We start from the raw sequence: 17130 nt of genomic DNA on the forward strand, positions 1-17130 counted from the left end.
TTCTTAATTTTTTAGTTTTCTCCACTCTCAAGGAAATAGTCTCAGCACCTTAATTGTTACTTCCCATAGCCAGCATTAGCTTGATGAATGCATTCTGTCAATTCCATAATTAGAAACCCATAACTATTCCCTCCATGTTTTTGTGTTAAATATAAATTTATTACTTATTTTCTTATATTCTCTGCTCTGATTTATATTACCCAAAATATCCAATATAGTATGTTGGTAGGAATACATAATTGAATAGGGAGAACTAGTGCAAAAATGTATAGAATTATTACATAAATGCAAAAAATTGTATCTGTTAATTTTAGGTGAATTAAAATATCAAATTACATTCTCATTTTTTTTCCCCCCAAGAGTAAAAACATAAACTTGCACTGCATGCACAACTGGAATTTTATCTGATAACCAACCAGTAACTGGATTACATCATTTTTAGTGAAAGCAGCTTAAGCATTTGAAAGTAAAAGATGTACAGTTCTGGGGATAGACAGGAGCAGTGAGATGAGTTTTGAACTACTTTAACAAAAAAACCCAACACAGATGCCCCCATGGGGCTGAATTATCTTCTGTACTGTAAACATCTACAGTTTGATATTTTCTTTACCAGAACAGATGCTTGGCGTTCTCTCGAGGTTTGATGATGTTGGAAAATTCTCTGGTCCTGCACTCTGAGTGAGCAAATCTTGGAGATTGATTACAGAATCTAGATAGAAAGGCATTAAACAGCTTAAAATTCATAAATGTCGCTGGCTAAAAAATCACTTCAGTTTTGAAAATCATGAAACAAACAGCAGATTATTTTTTTTTCAGTTTTCACAGTGTTACTAATGGTCAAAAGGAGGAACTTGATGTTGCTACTGGGAAAGGCATACTCATTTAGTTTTGACACAGGGCACTGCAGGCTTTTGCATCACCAGGGCAATCATAGCCAAGGCCGATCACTTTTCACCTGATCCTGGAGCAACAGGTGGCAGAGACATGGAACCCAAGAAAACTACGTGCACAAGGACAGCCATTACCATTCTAATAGTCAGATTCACTCACACAGAGTCAAACCAATAAAATGTGCAATAAAATGAAGGAAGTCAGACGCTAGATGCTCCAGTTTTCTGTGAAACTCAGCAGGCCTATGTATGACAGCTGTACTCGAATTACACAGCAAACCACAACAGCACATAGGAACAACCCTGTCAGTGCTCTGCAATGCAAAAGCAGTGGAAGATACTTTTCATTTGATTTTTAGTTGTTTGTTAATTTGACTACAGAATCGTTTAAAAAGGTAAATGATATTGAAGTAGTAATGCTGATGAAAAAGCTTTTATTAGGAACCATAAATCTTAATCAACAAAAAGGAACAAACTACAGAAAATTCATGACAAAAAGAATAAAATACACAGTTTCAATCAGAAAAAGCCAAAGAAACAATTAAAATTGACACACAAATAATAGAGGCAAGGTAATTGTTGCTTCAGCTCCAAGGCTAGAAAGCAACATGTCCTAGTCAGGTTAACAAGTGGAAATTTCCAACCCGAATATAGAGCAGAGTGTGAAGTTGTGTTGGGACAGAGAAAGCAGCAATTATGTAATCATAGGACACATGGACTGGTCAAAAATAGATTCAGTAACACAGTAACAGACTTTGCCAAGGTTTCTGTAAACAGTAAATATAACATAAAGCTGGCAATTACAGCTTTTATATACATATATACTATTTCTAAAATCCTGCTTCACTAAGAAATAAAAGCAGATCAATTTTTGTTACCTGATCGTGCTTTCTCTCGCACTGCAAAGGGAACTTCAAGAGCCTTGGCTGCATATTTAGAAAGAAGGCAATCAATGTCTTCAATGGCAAAACCAGCTTCTTGCCCCATAAGCAGTTGATGAAGTGTCTGGACAGCCACTGATGCCCAATCCACTTTCATATTCATGAGTAGCTGCTCCAACATCAGCAATGGGTTTGATGACAGATGCGAATAGATATCACGTGCTGAATCTGGCAGACTTAGTAAAAGCTACCAAAAGAAATATACAGTTCCGAAATATCAATGGATTGTTATGCAAGAAAACTGACAAGCAAAGAACTGCTCAACTTTTATTAAAATTTCAACATGCATTGTTAGCTCAATTTTAAATCAAAGCTGACATAAATAAAGCAGTAGACAATGCTGTCAAAATGTTCATAAGTGGTTCACAACTTTGGAGTGCAGCTATAGTTGTTATGCTGGCAACATAATATGTGTGGCAATAACTGAAAAAGTTAATGCTTTCACCTCATTATGGTACAATAACCTGAGACAGAAAATATATTGCTCATATTTTTCCAGTAACAAATATGAAACACAAGCTATAGAAACAAATATATTTGTTGAATATCCCTTTCTATGCACCATTTTGCTTTGCAAATTATCCTCATCCAAACTTCATATCATTGTGATGTAGAATTATTATTACTCCACTTAGCACCTTTCCTGAAGTTCATAGGGTTCAGTTAGACAGAACTGTAGTCATTCATACAGCGGAAAACCAGAAGATACTTGACAATTACAAATGAAAAAATAATGCTATGTAACTTCTGATAACATATAACATGAAGAACCAATGGCAGAGTGATAATTCTTCCTCACCTTTGATCCAATGCGCATGGATTGAATTTCATGGTGGCGTGCAGCAGATAGACTCTTGTGAAAGTGCGTGGTAAGGTAATTGGCCAGAAAGTGACAAGCAGCTAGTCCTGGATGCTGATCCAGAGCCTGCTCACATACAGCTTGGCACATGTCAGAATCATGGATTCCCTGCAGGAGCTAATGGAACACAAAGAAGTGAGCAGAATTTAAACATATTTCAGCTATTTTTTTCTTAAAAAATCTCATTTAATGCTGATAAATGCTGAGAGGATGTTTCTGCTCATGGAAGAGTCTAGGACCAGAGGGCATAGTCTCAGAATAAAGGGGCACCAATTTAAGATTGAGATTAGCAGAAATTTCTTCTCTCAAAGGATCAAGTGTCGTTAGAACTCCTTGCCACAGAGACCTGTGGGGGCAGAGTCTTTGTACATTTAAGGTTGAGAAAGACATACTCTTGATTAGTAGGGGAAATCAAGGGTTACACGGAATGGACAACAAAGTGGACATGAGGAATATCGGCTCAGCCATGATCCTACTGAATGGGGAAGCAGACTTGAGGGGCTGAATGGCCTACTTCTGTTTCTTAGTCATAAATAATGGGATAGAGTGTCACATATCTAAAGTTGTGAATGACACAAACATAAGCAATATTGTAAGCCACATGGATTTAAGTGTGGCGTACAGAGAGATATTGATCATACAAGTAAAATTGTGAAAAATAAAGTTCAATGTCTGCAAATGTGAGACCATCACTTTGGAAATAAAAGGATATGGCAGAATACATTCTTAATAGCGAAAAAATGAAAACAGCAGATTCGAAGAGACTTCTGAGTTCCACGTACAAAAACCATAAACAGCTATAGAAGATATTAGAAAAAGCTGTGGAATGCTGACCTTCATATCTAGAGTACCATGGTACTATAGCTCATGCACATCTACACAAAGCACTGGTTAGACTACATCTCGAATACTGTGAACAGTTCCGGTAATCACACCTTAAGGAAGATATATTGGCTTCGGAGGATGAACAGCAACGATTTCAGAATAAAAGACAGGATGGTTAAATCACAAGAGACAAATTAGGATTGCATTCTTCTGAATTTAGATGGTGATAAATGATTTGATTGGAATTTTCAAGATATTAAGGCGAGCTGGCAGGACAGATAAAGCAAAACTATTTATGTTAAACAGGGAGTCGAGGATACAGGGGCAAAAATATTTCAGAAGTGAAATTAGGAAATACTTCTATGACGGTCAGTAGAATTTTAGAATCCACTTGTGCAGACAGCAATCAATAGGCACATTTTAAAAACTAAAACCCAGAGATTTTTGTCAATCAAAGCATCAAGATATCGGAGGCAAACACAGTTTAATGCCACCAATCAAGAATGGTACAGTATCCATGAGTTACAATCAGGTTAACAAAGCATTCTTCTTTAAAGAGAATAAAATTTTGCCCAAATTCAGAACAGATTTTTTTTTTTTTTTAAGAAAAGTCATTCTTCTTTAACAATTTGCCCTGCCAAGATATTAATTCCATACTTTACACGGTTCCAAAAGTCAACTGCCTCAAATGGCTCAACGGAAGATGGACAAAGATCAACAGTACGCTATTCTTCAGTACAGAACAACTCTTGAATATAATCCTGTCCTTACCCATCGTCATGCAAACATTGCCAATATTTTGCCAAGTAGCTGAAAAAGCTCAGGCCTCCCAAGACACTTTCACCATCTTAACCCTGGAATGCTCAGGCCAAATACAGCAAACCACACCCTCTCCCCACATCCAGCTTACTCTTACAATTTAGAGAGTTAACCTGGAAGCCTTAGAGTCTTCATGGGCCAACTATGTACTGGGCAAATCCTTGGGTCATCAAGGGGACACAGTATAATTTTGAAACAAATTAGATATGTACACCTGACTTCCATTTGTCACCAAATATGCCAGGCAATGCTGCTCAGTACAACAGTCAACAATTTTGGCACAACTAAAGGAATACTTAGATTAATACTCAAAATAAAATTCAACTGTTAAAGTGTCATGCAATGGTTCAATATCTAATAAAAGAACAAGAGAAAATTCAGTTGGACATGACCTCAGCAAGTCAATAGGCACACACTGTAACACCAGTACAGTTGCACCCTAATACATGAGCAAATACCACAGATCCTGGAAATCTTAAATAAAAACAGAAAATTACTGAAAACACTCAACGGGTCAGACAGCATATTTGAAGAGAAACATAGAATTACTGTATCATGTAACCATTTTTTCCAGAGCCAACCTGAAACATTGACATGGTTTCTCTCTGTACATGCTGCCAGATCTGTTGAATGTTTCCAGCGTTTTCAGATTTTATTCCAAGTATCGTTCAGTTTGGGTTAGTGTCTAAAGGAAATGAGCCAGATGAACCTCCATAACATTTGCTGAAATACAGACCTACATATAATTATTAAAGCTCTGAATTTTAGTAGCACGTGCCAGAGGAATTGGCATTTTCTATTTGCTTAGTTTTTGAGAAGGATTCCAAACGGAATGTTAAAATGTCAGTATTCAGGGAGCCAGTAATAATTTAGGGGTTATTGTGGCTAGCAGCACCTGCCTTAAGGCAGCAATTAAAACAGGAGCACCAGTGATATCAAATTCTGAATACAAGGACTGTAACCGTCTTAAATGGGTCCGCCATTTTTCATTATGTGGGATAAGCAAGATCAATAACGTAAACAGGAAATAACAGTAACAGATGTAGGACGTAAAAGCATACAGTGTCTTAAGTGCCAGACCAAACCAGCCTTTTCAGTTGGATATTTGTATGTTGTAATATATTTGCTATAAAGTGCTTTACTGGCACCTCAAATTCATCACAATTCAATAAATAATGCCAGGGTTCTATTTAGTACTTACCTGGAATGCTCGCTCTCCATCGCCTTTCTCAAGCAGGTGAAGGAGATATTCACGTCTGAGCTTCATTGTAAAGTGCATTGGCACAGGATGCAGCTGGACCCAAGACTCACAAAGCTCAAACTCCTGAACATGACAAAGTATTAAGACTTTAGTTAGCCGAATCCAGTGTACATTCAAAATAATAAAACATTTCACTGGACAACACCTTCATTCCAGATCCAAGTCTGTTGTTAACACTAATATTAATTTAAAACCTAAGAAATAAGAGCAGGAGTACGCCAGTTTGACCCACAAGTCTGCTCCCCTATTCAACGAGATCATGGCTGCTCTGCCTGAGCTTATAAGAACAAAAGAAACAGGAGCAAGAGTATGCCAATAAAAGATAGAACTTATTTTGATATGACTCAGAATCCATAAAATGGCAACTGCAGTAACATTACTCAGGTTTGGGATTTTGGCAAATTGAAGTTTGGAAAGAGTTACATTTCACCAATGAGCGGGTAACTACATTGATTTCAGATCTAACTACTACTTCAACCTTCATATTCAGGCACTCAGCTTATTGTTGGTGTACATTTTGATAGCTCTTATACTACCAAACATGTCTCGTTTCTTTCGAACATTAACAACATTCACACCTGCCATTACTGCACTAGTTTTTTTTTCTCTGCAGTTAGCAGGCATTGTAGTCACTTTTATTTTACATGAGTTACTCTTACACTTGTTATGATTCTCCAAGAGAATTTTTAAAAATAATCTCCGTACTTCCAGTGGCTGAAGAATCACGGGACAAGATTTCAGAGTTTAACAGTTTTACTGTAACAGACAAACTAAAAGCATTGGATAAATACTACTCTGTAGATAACTTTTAAGAAATTCTCCATTTAGCTTTTAATAACAAAATCTTTGACTAAGGTTATACTTTACGCGTGTTCTTAAGTGGACACTTACACTCCAGGAACAAGTCCCAATTCACTCTCCACTCTCATGAGCTTGCTTCCTTCAGGATAACTTTTCTCTGCTGGGTAACTTCTGATCCCAGAAGTGACTTTCACTACGATGGCTACATTGGAGATAGCTGCCTTCAGGGCAAAGGTCCTCTAAATCCTCACAAACTTGGTCTCGTCAATCTTACTGCAAGTTCCCTTCCATGTCCTGCCTGTTGAGCAATCAATTTTCTCTGCTTCAGTTGCAGGGCTGGATTCCTCCATCTCCTGCTTATTTTCTCTCTGATGGCTGAAGACTGAATCGGCTTTAACAGTTTCTCGAAGTTTTTTTTTCAGGAAATTCCTAACTGGATTGTTCAATGGCTTCCTTTGACATTTCCCTTCCCAAGCACATCTCATGGTAATGTGAATCACACCCAAAAACATTTCACTTACCCCAGCCTGCAAAATGATGTCCATTACAGCCTGTGGATTCTGACTGGATGCAGCCCGCAGTTCCTGCCAGCCAGACCAAGGTACTGAAGATCCCAGGTTAAGGATCTGTCAACATAAACTCCATTTAAGAATTTCAGTACGAATTTACAACAAGCTGACAGTTTTTTTTTGGAAGAAAAGCATACATTAAAACAGACAAAATTGTATTTGCTTGACAGTTCAACAAAGTTGAAAACCAAAAGTCAGTATCAGGATGCTTGCTTTTCCTCAAAAATGATCTAGATCTTGGGACAATTTTGATCTTTGCCAACAATTCAAGACTTGGGAGCGCTGTAAACTAAGAGTGTATAAATTGTATAACAGCGTATAAAGAAAATTGGCAATTTGGCGGAGTGGGCAGATACGTGGCAGATGAATTTCAATGCAGAGAAATGTGAGGTGATACAATGGTACAGAGAACATGGAAACAGTATAAAATGAAGGGTACTATTCTAAAGGGTATGCAAGAGCAGAGGCAGCTAGATTTATAGGTGTGTAAATCACTATAGATAGCAGGACAGATTGAGAGAGACTGTATGGAACATTAACATCAATATGAAGTTGGGCCAAATGGCTTGTTTCTCTGCTGTACATCCTATGTAATTTCTGTGGAATAAATGCATTGACAGTACGTATTTCTCCAGTACTCTGGTACCACTCCCACTTTGAAGGAGAATTGAAAGATTATGACTAGTACCTATTTCTGCAATTTGCACATTTACTTCCCTCAGCATCTTCAGATGCACGGTTGACTTTCAATGTTTTTTTTGATAGCTCCTCTTCTTCATTTTTAGCCCATCCAGTATCTTAAACCATACCAAAAATATAAACACTTTTCCCAGTTCATTACTCTCGAGTGTCAGTTCATATTAAGTGAAGTAGCTGTGGAGCAGATTTTCCCATTTCTAAATTCTAGAACTCTTCTTCCAGTTAAGTTTTCATCCATACTGCCTTTCATCTATTTTTAACCTTGTTTTCCTTCGTGCACAGTTTCTGGTACAGCTTGCAACTCCACTCTCCCATCATTTTAAAAATATTCAGGGCCTGTTGCCAAGCCAGCTTTAAGTCTTCCTCACTTAACCTTTGCACTCAACCTTGCAATTCCTCAATAATCTTGATACCTCCTAATTTGGGAATTGTTCCACTCATTCCTATGGCCTTTCATCCAGGCTACCAAAACCTTGCTCACCCATCCACCAGAAATATTTTTAAACCTTCAATATAAAATTCAAAGTATGAAACGTTGAAGGAAACTAAACTCACAGCACCAGGGACCTGGGTTCAATTCCACACTCGGGCGACTGTCTGTGTGGAGTTTGCACATTCTCCCCATGTCTGTGAGAGTTTCCGCCGGGTGCTTCAGTCCAAAGATGTGCAGGTTAGGTGGGTTGGCCATGCTAATTTGTCCCTAGTGTTCAGGGATCTGTAGATTAGATGCGTTAGCCATGGGAAATGCAGGGTTACAGGGAATGGGTCTGGGTAGGATGCTCTTTGGAGGGTCGTTGTGGACTTGTTGGGCCGAAAGGGCCTGTTTCCACACTGTAGGGATTCTATGACGAACCTAAGAATAATTCCTAAAAGTGTAAAATTTAGTTGAAAGTATTGATAATGCAGGATTAAAAACAGAACTATTGTTGCTTGGGAGAATAAATGAAGTGAAATACATTCAGGAAGAAAAGAAATTGCTAAAATAAAACAAAGACTGAAAAACTATTGTTCAGCCCCAGCTGCTGTAAACATTAATTGGGGAAAAGCAAAGACAAGTACTAGACATTTGCATCTGCAACAGCAAGTATAGTATAAAACCATACATTTTGTTAAATTCAAAGTGACAGATTAGAGATAAATTTACAAGGCGGCCTGAAGGAACTCCAATCCTTAAAATGAATTTTAGAAGCAAAATAATTTGACCATAGCATTTTGAATTGTACTTAAGACTGTAGGCATCTAAAACACAACAGGTTCACAAGCAAAATTAATAAAATCATTTGCCAAAAAGTTTTCAATCTTCATTGATTTTTACTCTACTCTGCCTAAAGAGTAAAGATATAATTGGAATAAGAAATAGCATTTCCTTCTGCCTTTCTGTGCATCAACCAAACCAATTAAACATGAGACTTATGGTGAATTGCCTGACTTTATTTTGGCAGTTTACAGCTCAGTTTGAATGCACCGGGCCTATGCGAGGTGACAGTTCATGCATGTTGTATGCTAGCAACTAAATTTTGGGGCACTGTTATTCAGTACGTGAATCTATTCCTCTGATAACCAACTTGGCTGTCAGTGGAAAAGCTTCTTCCCATCTATCCCGTCAAAGACCATCATAATCCCAAAGATCTCCATTAAATCTCCCCTTAATTTTCTTTGCTCAAAAAGAGAACAATTCCAACTTCCCTTGGTCTCTCATCCAAGGTGTTAGTAATAAATGTTGCCTTGTTTGCACTTTCACTATAACTCTGTGCATCTTTACATCATTCCCTCAGAGGCATCCTTCTATTCTGTAACCTACTCCTGACATTGCCATTCAAAAAGTACTTGCATTTACATACTGTACATACATGTAACATAATAAATATTTGACTTAATCTCTGTAAATTATGTTAATATTTCTCTCACGTTAAAAACATTCCAAACTCTGAACAATAAAACTAGTAAGATTCTGATGCATGTTTAAAAAGTGCTACAGATCTACTAACACAATGTAAAATATATATATTTCTTTAATCACTATCAATATAACATTGGAGTTTAAAAAGAAAGAGCAAGTGCATAGCAGTATCAATCAAAATGACAATTAAGAAGGTGGAATAAAAGGGATTAGAAATGTACTAATTACGTCCGAGAGTCCTCATGTTATGTCTCCCAGACCAGGAAAGATATGCTAAGGTATTAGTAACCATCCATAATGCAGATGTAACAAGTGTAAAGTAGATCATGAAGGACCCATTGAAGTAAAATGAGTACGCACTTTACGAAAAATGTTACTGCAGACAAAAAATCTTAAGAATGATTCTGTTCCTAGTTACAAGGACGTGAAACAGTCAAGGAGTAAACTGTGGGAAATAAACCATCCTGTGACAGGACTTGGAACAAATTCCATAATCTAGCATTATGCGTTCAATAATTTTCAGTGATCCTGTCGATCAGATATCCTTCATATTAATATCAATTGATAACAAATGAATGCCACAAACCTTCTCATAAACCTGAAGTTCCTCCTTCTTTTTGCGTAGATTGGACTTAAATTCCCTGTCATCTGTACTGGGATCACTTAGACAATACAACAGAACGTCAAGACAAGCACGAAGTGGCCACTTTTCTGAGCAGTGGAGGACAAGTTTAGCCCTTAGAATAGCATTTTTTATGCGGAACACATATTTCCAACCTTCTTGCTCTGCCAATGTAACAGAAATTTGTTATGAAATAACTTCAGTAACTGAGGTAATAACTATAAAGGTGAACAACTTCATCTCCAGTGTTTAAAAGGAGATTGAATAAATGGGTAAAGTGAAATAGACAATATATGGTGTGCAAAAATAGCAGAATTTTGTGGGCTGAATATTGTTATTTTTATGCTTCATGTCCACACAACTTGTATTCATTTGTCAACCTAATATAGACAGATGAGACTTCAACATTTTAGCAAAAGGGCTGATGTAGGAGATTGGTTTAAACATTTTATTACAAAGCTGATCACACCATGCAATGTCTCCACTGGCAGGAGGTCATGATTGCAGAATGGTAAGTTTACACAGCCAATTTCTAATACAAATATGGACACTAGAATTTATAATGGGAAAATTCACATGAAGTTCATACTAACCTACGAAGCTGAAAATACCATTAGTTGATACCCTACAATGCTACATGGGAATTCAAAATCAAATGTAGCCTCAAGTAAAGTAGGTCTGAAGGTCACAAGATAACTGAACCAAGGACAATACACACAGTTCAGACCTCATTTGTATTCATATATTCTATTTTCATACAATTCTAAGTTCGCTTGCAATGGAAACTGCCTACGTAAATTCATAGCTGTCACTGGTATTGCAGCGTCTCCACTGTCAGAAGGGTAAATTACAACAATAAGTACTCAGAGGCAGTGGTCATTAAAGTGAACAAAGGAAGTTACAATGGAAAACATTGACATAAATGGGCATGCAGATATTTAGAGGTTTTAATACAAATGGATACATAAACAAACAGTGTGTATTTTGATGCATGCTAATTAATAACTGGAAAGAAATTAGATACAAGAAAAAAGATTACTGATGTCACTACAAAAAGCCTGAGTGTTTTAACTTTTGTCAGGAGATTCCGACATAAAAAAGGAACAGGAAGTGTCAGTGGCCATTGGCAATGTATAAGGAACTCAGTGAAGAGATCAGAAGAGGAAAGCATTTTCAACATCCACCTTGTCAAAACTGTTCAAGATCTTATATACTTCACTCATGTTACTCCTCACTCTTCTAACTCCAGTGGAAACAACACCAGTCCGTCCAATCTTTCCTTATAAGATAACACACTAATTCCAGGTGTTTTCCAACCCACTAATCCACATATTCCACAAACTATTCTACTTTTCTCAGAAAATTATATATTGTGGATGTGACAATTCTGGTCATTTGCGAAGGTACTGTAGTCTTACCTCCTACAACTGCAAAGCTGAGCAGGATATCCTTCAGTTTCTCAAACTCTTCATTTTCATCAACATACAAGTCAAGAATTTTCAATGCTTTGAGCCAGTGACCATCACACAAGACTTGCCTGAAGATTTCAGACAGTGTGCTTACAGCTACCTCAGAATGAAGGCCCGTAAACAAAAGGGTAGTGCACGGGTTACCACACAGAGAGTCCTGGAGACTAGCAGTTTCTTCACGGGTTCCGGGTAAAGGTTCAGCCATTGTATAAAGAAAATGCTCAAGGATTGGAAATTCCTTCATTAACTGTTGACACTCCTTGGAGATCTGTTCCATGTCAAGGGGTGCCTCTGTGCGACCACTCAAACGATCCTTCCATGACAGACTGTGCCTAAGTGCCCTTTGACCTTGGGTTGCTGTTAAACAGACAAGAACCGCGAGCAACTTTGAACGAGACTTGATGAAATTCAGTGCAGAAGGAATAAGAGAATACGGTCCCAAGGAAGAATCTGTAGATTCATCTTTCAGACTTTCTTCTGTAAGATGGAATGAACTTGGAAAGACAATTCCTAAATCAGGAAGGCAGCGCTCTGAATGTCCTTTTATCAGTTCAGTCACTTCTCTGAGGAAAGTAGGACGGTAGCCGAATCTCCTGGTATTCCAAAGAGGAAGACTCTCACAGCAGCATCTAATAATAATTTGCTGTACACTCAAGTTCAATTCTTCCTTCTGCAGCAACATGAATAACCTAAAGAAAAAAATAAATTTAAAGTAACCATTAAAAAATTCACTACCTACGAACATAACAGTCAGTCAAATTCATAACATGTTCTTTTATCCTTTCTAGGACACTGCACAGCTATGTCTTGTGCGTTCAATTCACTTGATATTCTGAGTGCTGTACACTGGCCAAGTATAATGCTGAAATACAATTATTTTCTCTGGTTATGAAAAGCAAACAGCATGTCTCTATTGGGAGCATGCAGGAATGTAGAACTGATGTTAAAATTAGATTGGTTATGATCTTATTGAGTGGAGGAGCAGATTCAAAAGGTTGAAAAACCCACTCTTGCTCCCCATTCATATGTTCACATGTTTGATCATTCTGCATTTGGATACAGACAAAATTTAATAAAATTACTAAACAAAAAAATCCTCATAAGATAGTAATGGACCAAATCAATTGCATAGTTTTTGACATGTCTCTTTCAATAGACAAATAGACTGAAAGCTAACTATGGTCAAGAAAATCCAACAGCCCATCATAGCTCATCCAGTCACAAAGAACCAGCAATCAAAAATTTCTAAAATTGCTTCAGGACTTCTACCTCCATGATCAAATCTGGAAATGCATTTCATAAGTTTGCCACAACTAAACTTTTCACTATTTTGAATTTGTAACCTCTGACTGCATTGACATGCTTTTCTTTTGAAGTAGAACTCTGTTATAACTTCCCATCCTATGTGTCAACTGTGAAACCTATAAAAAAACCATTTGTTTTTCCAAAACTGAAATGCTTAAGTCTCCCAATCTTTCCTTACATCAGACTAAAACAAAACACCCTTGAAATCTATCCTGTGCTTAGAATATTCCAACTACTGAGTTTAAAGAATAAATAATCTTGCACTTGGGTAGTGCCTTCCATGAAATCTGATGCATTTTACAGTCAATGCATTAGAGTTTACAATATTATTATTCTGCTAACAAAAATCTTCAAAATAGATTACTAAATCTAAATGGTAGACAGAATGCTATAGTAATCACATTTATAATTCACACAGATGTCAGTGAACTGCGCAAAATGGGAGCCTTTGCCTGCAAAAATGAAAAAGAAAAGTTAGAGAATCATTTCAGGTTACTTGTGTACATCTTTGCAAGAATTCAGGTGCCCGAGAGCCGAGCACTTGGACCACAAGTTCAGTTTAAGCACAGAAAGGACATATTAACTTTACAAGGGATAAAGCCCAGATTCAAAAGAATGATAACACATTGAGATACAATTCAGATGACAGTTTCAGGGACCAGGTTTGTATTCCTCGAGTAAGAAAGATACAAAAGGTGACCCGAGATATTTATGATTAAAAGGATTCTATAAGCTTCTTTTTCTTCCGTTTTTTCACGAGAAGTAGGCATTGCTGTCTAGGCCAGCACTGATTGCCCAGCCCCAATTACCCGGCAAAGGTGGTAATGAGGTGATAATTGGTCAGGTCGGGTTTCTTAGACCTTTTGTGTACAAGAGATACCCAGGCAATTAACTGCATAGATAGGTGCCAATGTTGCAAGTGAGCTGAAACAGCTTGGGTAGGGGTGTAGCTAGTTCTGGAATGCTGTAACGGCCCATAGCTTTTGCATTATCTGGTATCTTCAGCCATTTATTGGTATCATGTGGAGTGAATCAAATTGGTTCAAGGTTGACATTAGTGATGCTGGGGTCCTCAGGAGGACAATGAGATGGATCATTCATTTGCATTTCTGGATGAAGATGGATGTAAAATACTTCAGCCTTGTCCTTTATACTCATGTACTGGGTTCCTATTTGTCCCACTGAGGACAGGGATATTATTCTTCTGTTATTTTATTTATAAATAGATAAACAAATTATTTCCTCTAGAATACTTGGGAATTACCTGAAAATAAGGCAGTTCAGGGGCCATATCAAAAAGCAAATTCACTCAAAAGAGTGGTGAAAATCTGAAATTCTTACACCCAAAACATTGTTGAGTCTATTAATTCTAAGTTTCAAAATTGAGATTGATACATGTTTTGTTATGTATGAGGTTTTAAGAGATATGGAACCAAAACAGGTACATGGAATTAAGATACAGGTCAGCCATGATCTAACTGAATGGTAAAAAGAGGTTCAAAGGGCTGAATGACCTATTCACGTTTCTACATATGGTGTGATCAGGCCATTACAGGATAAGTTAGGAGATAATAAACACCATGTAAAAACATGACCGTTCACGTTTTGCACATTGAGTATAAGAACAACTGTTGACATGATCGCTCATACCGGTCAGGCGAAGTTGGTTTCTCGAAAAGTAAATGTGCAAAAAGTTGTGATGGGGTCTGTTGCAGAATTATGAAGGGATTTCCTACTTTTACCTCTGCAAATTGATCTAGGATGAAGAAAATACAATTAGACTGGTGATTGCTCATGTCCAACTATATGTCAACTTCACAATCATGCATTCAACAATACCTATCAACTGCAGCATACAATGTAATTTCTTTCTTTCCTTTCCTATTAAAACTTGCACTTACGTTCGCCTTTCCTTTCAATTTGATTGCTAAAAAGTTTACAATCAGTTACTGAGTTACTTTAAAAGCAAACAATTACATCAAAACAATTTTAAACACAATATAGATGTGATCTATTTGTGATAATATCATACCCATATCTCTGTTCATACTTCGAACGAGCACAGCTGCAAATGTGTTAATGTAATCAAAAATGCTTCGCATGTAGTCTGCTCTTGTCTGCTCTTTATCTATCACATCTTGAATACGTTGATCTAGATTCTTCACTAGCTGCTTCATCTGGTTTTGGATGGTGTGACCTTCTGGATCTTGAGATCGAGAACTTGTTTGTTCCAAGCAGTTGAGTATATTTCCTTTTAGATCTAAAAGAGCACAACAGTTTCTATTTTTTTAATATCCACAAAGATATCCCGTATGACACGCACTGAGCTTTATAGATAGGGTCTAATTTTAGCAAAGAAAGCTACATTTGAAGAAAAGGCATTAAAATGTAGTGGCACAATACCAGTGCACAAATAGTTCCACAATTGAAAAAGGTTAATGACCTTATTGAAGAGTTACAGGTGTTAATAATTGATTAGGAAGATTTTCAGTTCAATGCTTGCAAAAAGTCTTATTAAATTAAAATATCTCTTCAAAACTTCATTTGTTTGGTGGGCAGGTTTGCAAAACTGTAATCTCTAAATCAAGCTGTTGTGTTATTGATATTTTGGAACCTGTTTTTTTTTTTTTTTTAATTTCATTCATTCACGGGATGAGGGCATCGCTGGCTAGGCCAGAGTTTATTGCCCAGAGAGCAGTTGAGAGTCAACACATTGCTGTGGTTCTGAAGTCACATGTAGGCCAGACCAGGTAAGGATGGCAGTTTCCTTCCCTAAAGGACATTGGTGACCTCCCGCAATCAAACATCCTATGTGGGAAATTTTAGTATTTCTAGAGTGCTTTAGCTGTAAAGGATTAAGGGCAGCTTAACCCAGAGATGTTACTTGTTTTGTCAGAAGTATTATTTAATCTCATGGGTTAAAGTAATCAAAAATAGTAATACTTAAAATCAAGTAAAAGTGGCAAGAGTTTATTCCTGTCTGAACCCTCTAACTATTTACTCTTTCAATTTTGTTATTTTGATTTTTATTTAACTTTGAATTAATTTATGCAGAATCTGTTTCCTGTTAGGTAACCAATCTTCTATCCACACTATGATGTTGCTCCCTAAACCAAGATCTCATTCTGCATAGTAACATTTGCTGTGGTACCTTGCCAAATGCATTTGGAAATCTAAGTACAATCAATCACAACTATCCCTTTCGCAGTGCTCATCACTTCCTCAAAATACCTCAATAAATTGGCCAAACATGATCTCCCTTTCACAAAGACAAGCTAAGTCTGCTTGCTCCCATTGAGATTTTCTAAGCACTTCATTATATACTCCTTAATACAAGATTCCACCATTTTCCCTATGTGAACATGACCATAAATGCCCTGGACTATAATGCTTTCTGTCCCCTTTTTTGAATATAGCAGACTCTATAAATATACCGAGCCACAGAAAGCAGAAATATCTCTTTGATCCCTGGTTTCTGTCTCCTTTTTTGAATACAGGAATATTGAGACAGAAAGAAGCAAGGTTGGTTAGAATACAGACAGAGCACGACAACAGTGGGGGCTGGTTAACTTAGCTTCAGGCTGCTGCTAGTATGTGATTCAGAGTAACACTAACTGCTCAGGTTCAAATCCCAAATCAAATGCGGTAGACTTGGAGCATTTATCCTTGCCTGCCCCAAACATGAAGTGAAATGGTGCCACTCAAGCAATATAGTCTCTAATTATCTTTCTCTAATATAGACAGAGAAGACTATAGCTAACTAGCTGTCTACTTACGACAGCAACAGGATTAAACTCTTGCCACTTTTACTTGATTTTAAGTATTACTATTTTTGATTAATTTAACCCATGAGATTAAATAATACTTCTGACAAAACAAGTAACATCTCTGGGTTTAGCTGCCCTTAATCCTTTACAGCTAAAGCACTCTAGAAATACTAAAATTTCCCACATAGGATGTAATGCAAATTGATAAAAGGGATAAAGTGTAATTTCATCAAGATGCTTTTTGAAACAAAACTTTAAGAATTACTGATAGTAGGAACTGCAGATGCTGGAGAATCCGAGACAACAAGGTGCAGGGCTGGACGAACACAGCAGGCCAAGCAGCATCATAGGAGCAAAGAGGCTGACGTTTCGGGCCTAGACCCTTCATCAGAAAAGGGGGAGG

General features: G+C 37.2%; 1 protein-coding gene across 1 annotated transcript in view; it reads right to left on the reverse strand.

Moving 5' to 3' along the window:
* zfyve26 (zinc finger, FYVE domain containing 26) overlaps nucleotides 1–17130 on the reverse strand; it is a 55600-nt gene that overhangs the window by 21737 nt on the left and 16733 nt on the right. The window contains exons 7-15 of the mRNA XM_048600440.1: nucleotides 14993–15220; nucleotides 14611–14716; nucleotides 11605–12344; nucleotides 10151–10350; nucleotides 6918–7022; nucleotides 5536–5658; nucleotides 2631–2807; nucleotides 1769–2018; nucleotides 611–709 (exon numbers count right to left, since the gene is read on the reverse strand). Coding sequence (XP_048456397.1) covers nucleotides 611–709; nucleotides 1769–2018; nucleotides 2631–2807; nucleotides 5536–5658; nucleotides 6918–7022; nucleotides 10151–10350; nucleotides 11605–12344; nucleotides 14611–14716; nucleotides 14993–15220 — 2028 coding nt within the window. The remainder of the gene's footprint in view (nucleotides 1–610; nucleotides 710–1768; nucleotides 2019–2630; nucleotides 2808–5535; nucleotides 5659–6917; nucleotides 7023–10150; nucleotides 10351–11604; nucleotides 12345–14610; nucleotides 14717–14992; nucleotides 15221–17130) is intronic.

This window comes from Rhincodon typus, chromosome 8 (assembly GCF_021869965.1).
Source record: "Rhincodon typus isolate 14 chromosome 8, sRhiTyp1.1, whole genome shotgun sequence".
In the NCBI taxonomy this organism is placed as follows: Eukaryota; Metazoa; Chordata; class Chondrichthyes; order Orectolobiformes; family Rhincodontidae; genus Rhincodon; species Rhincodon typus.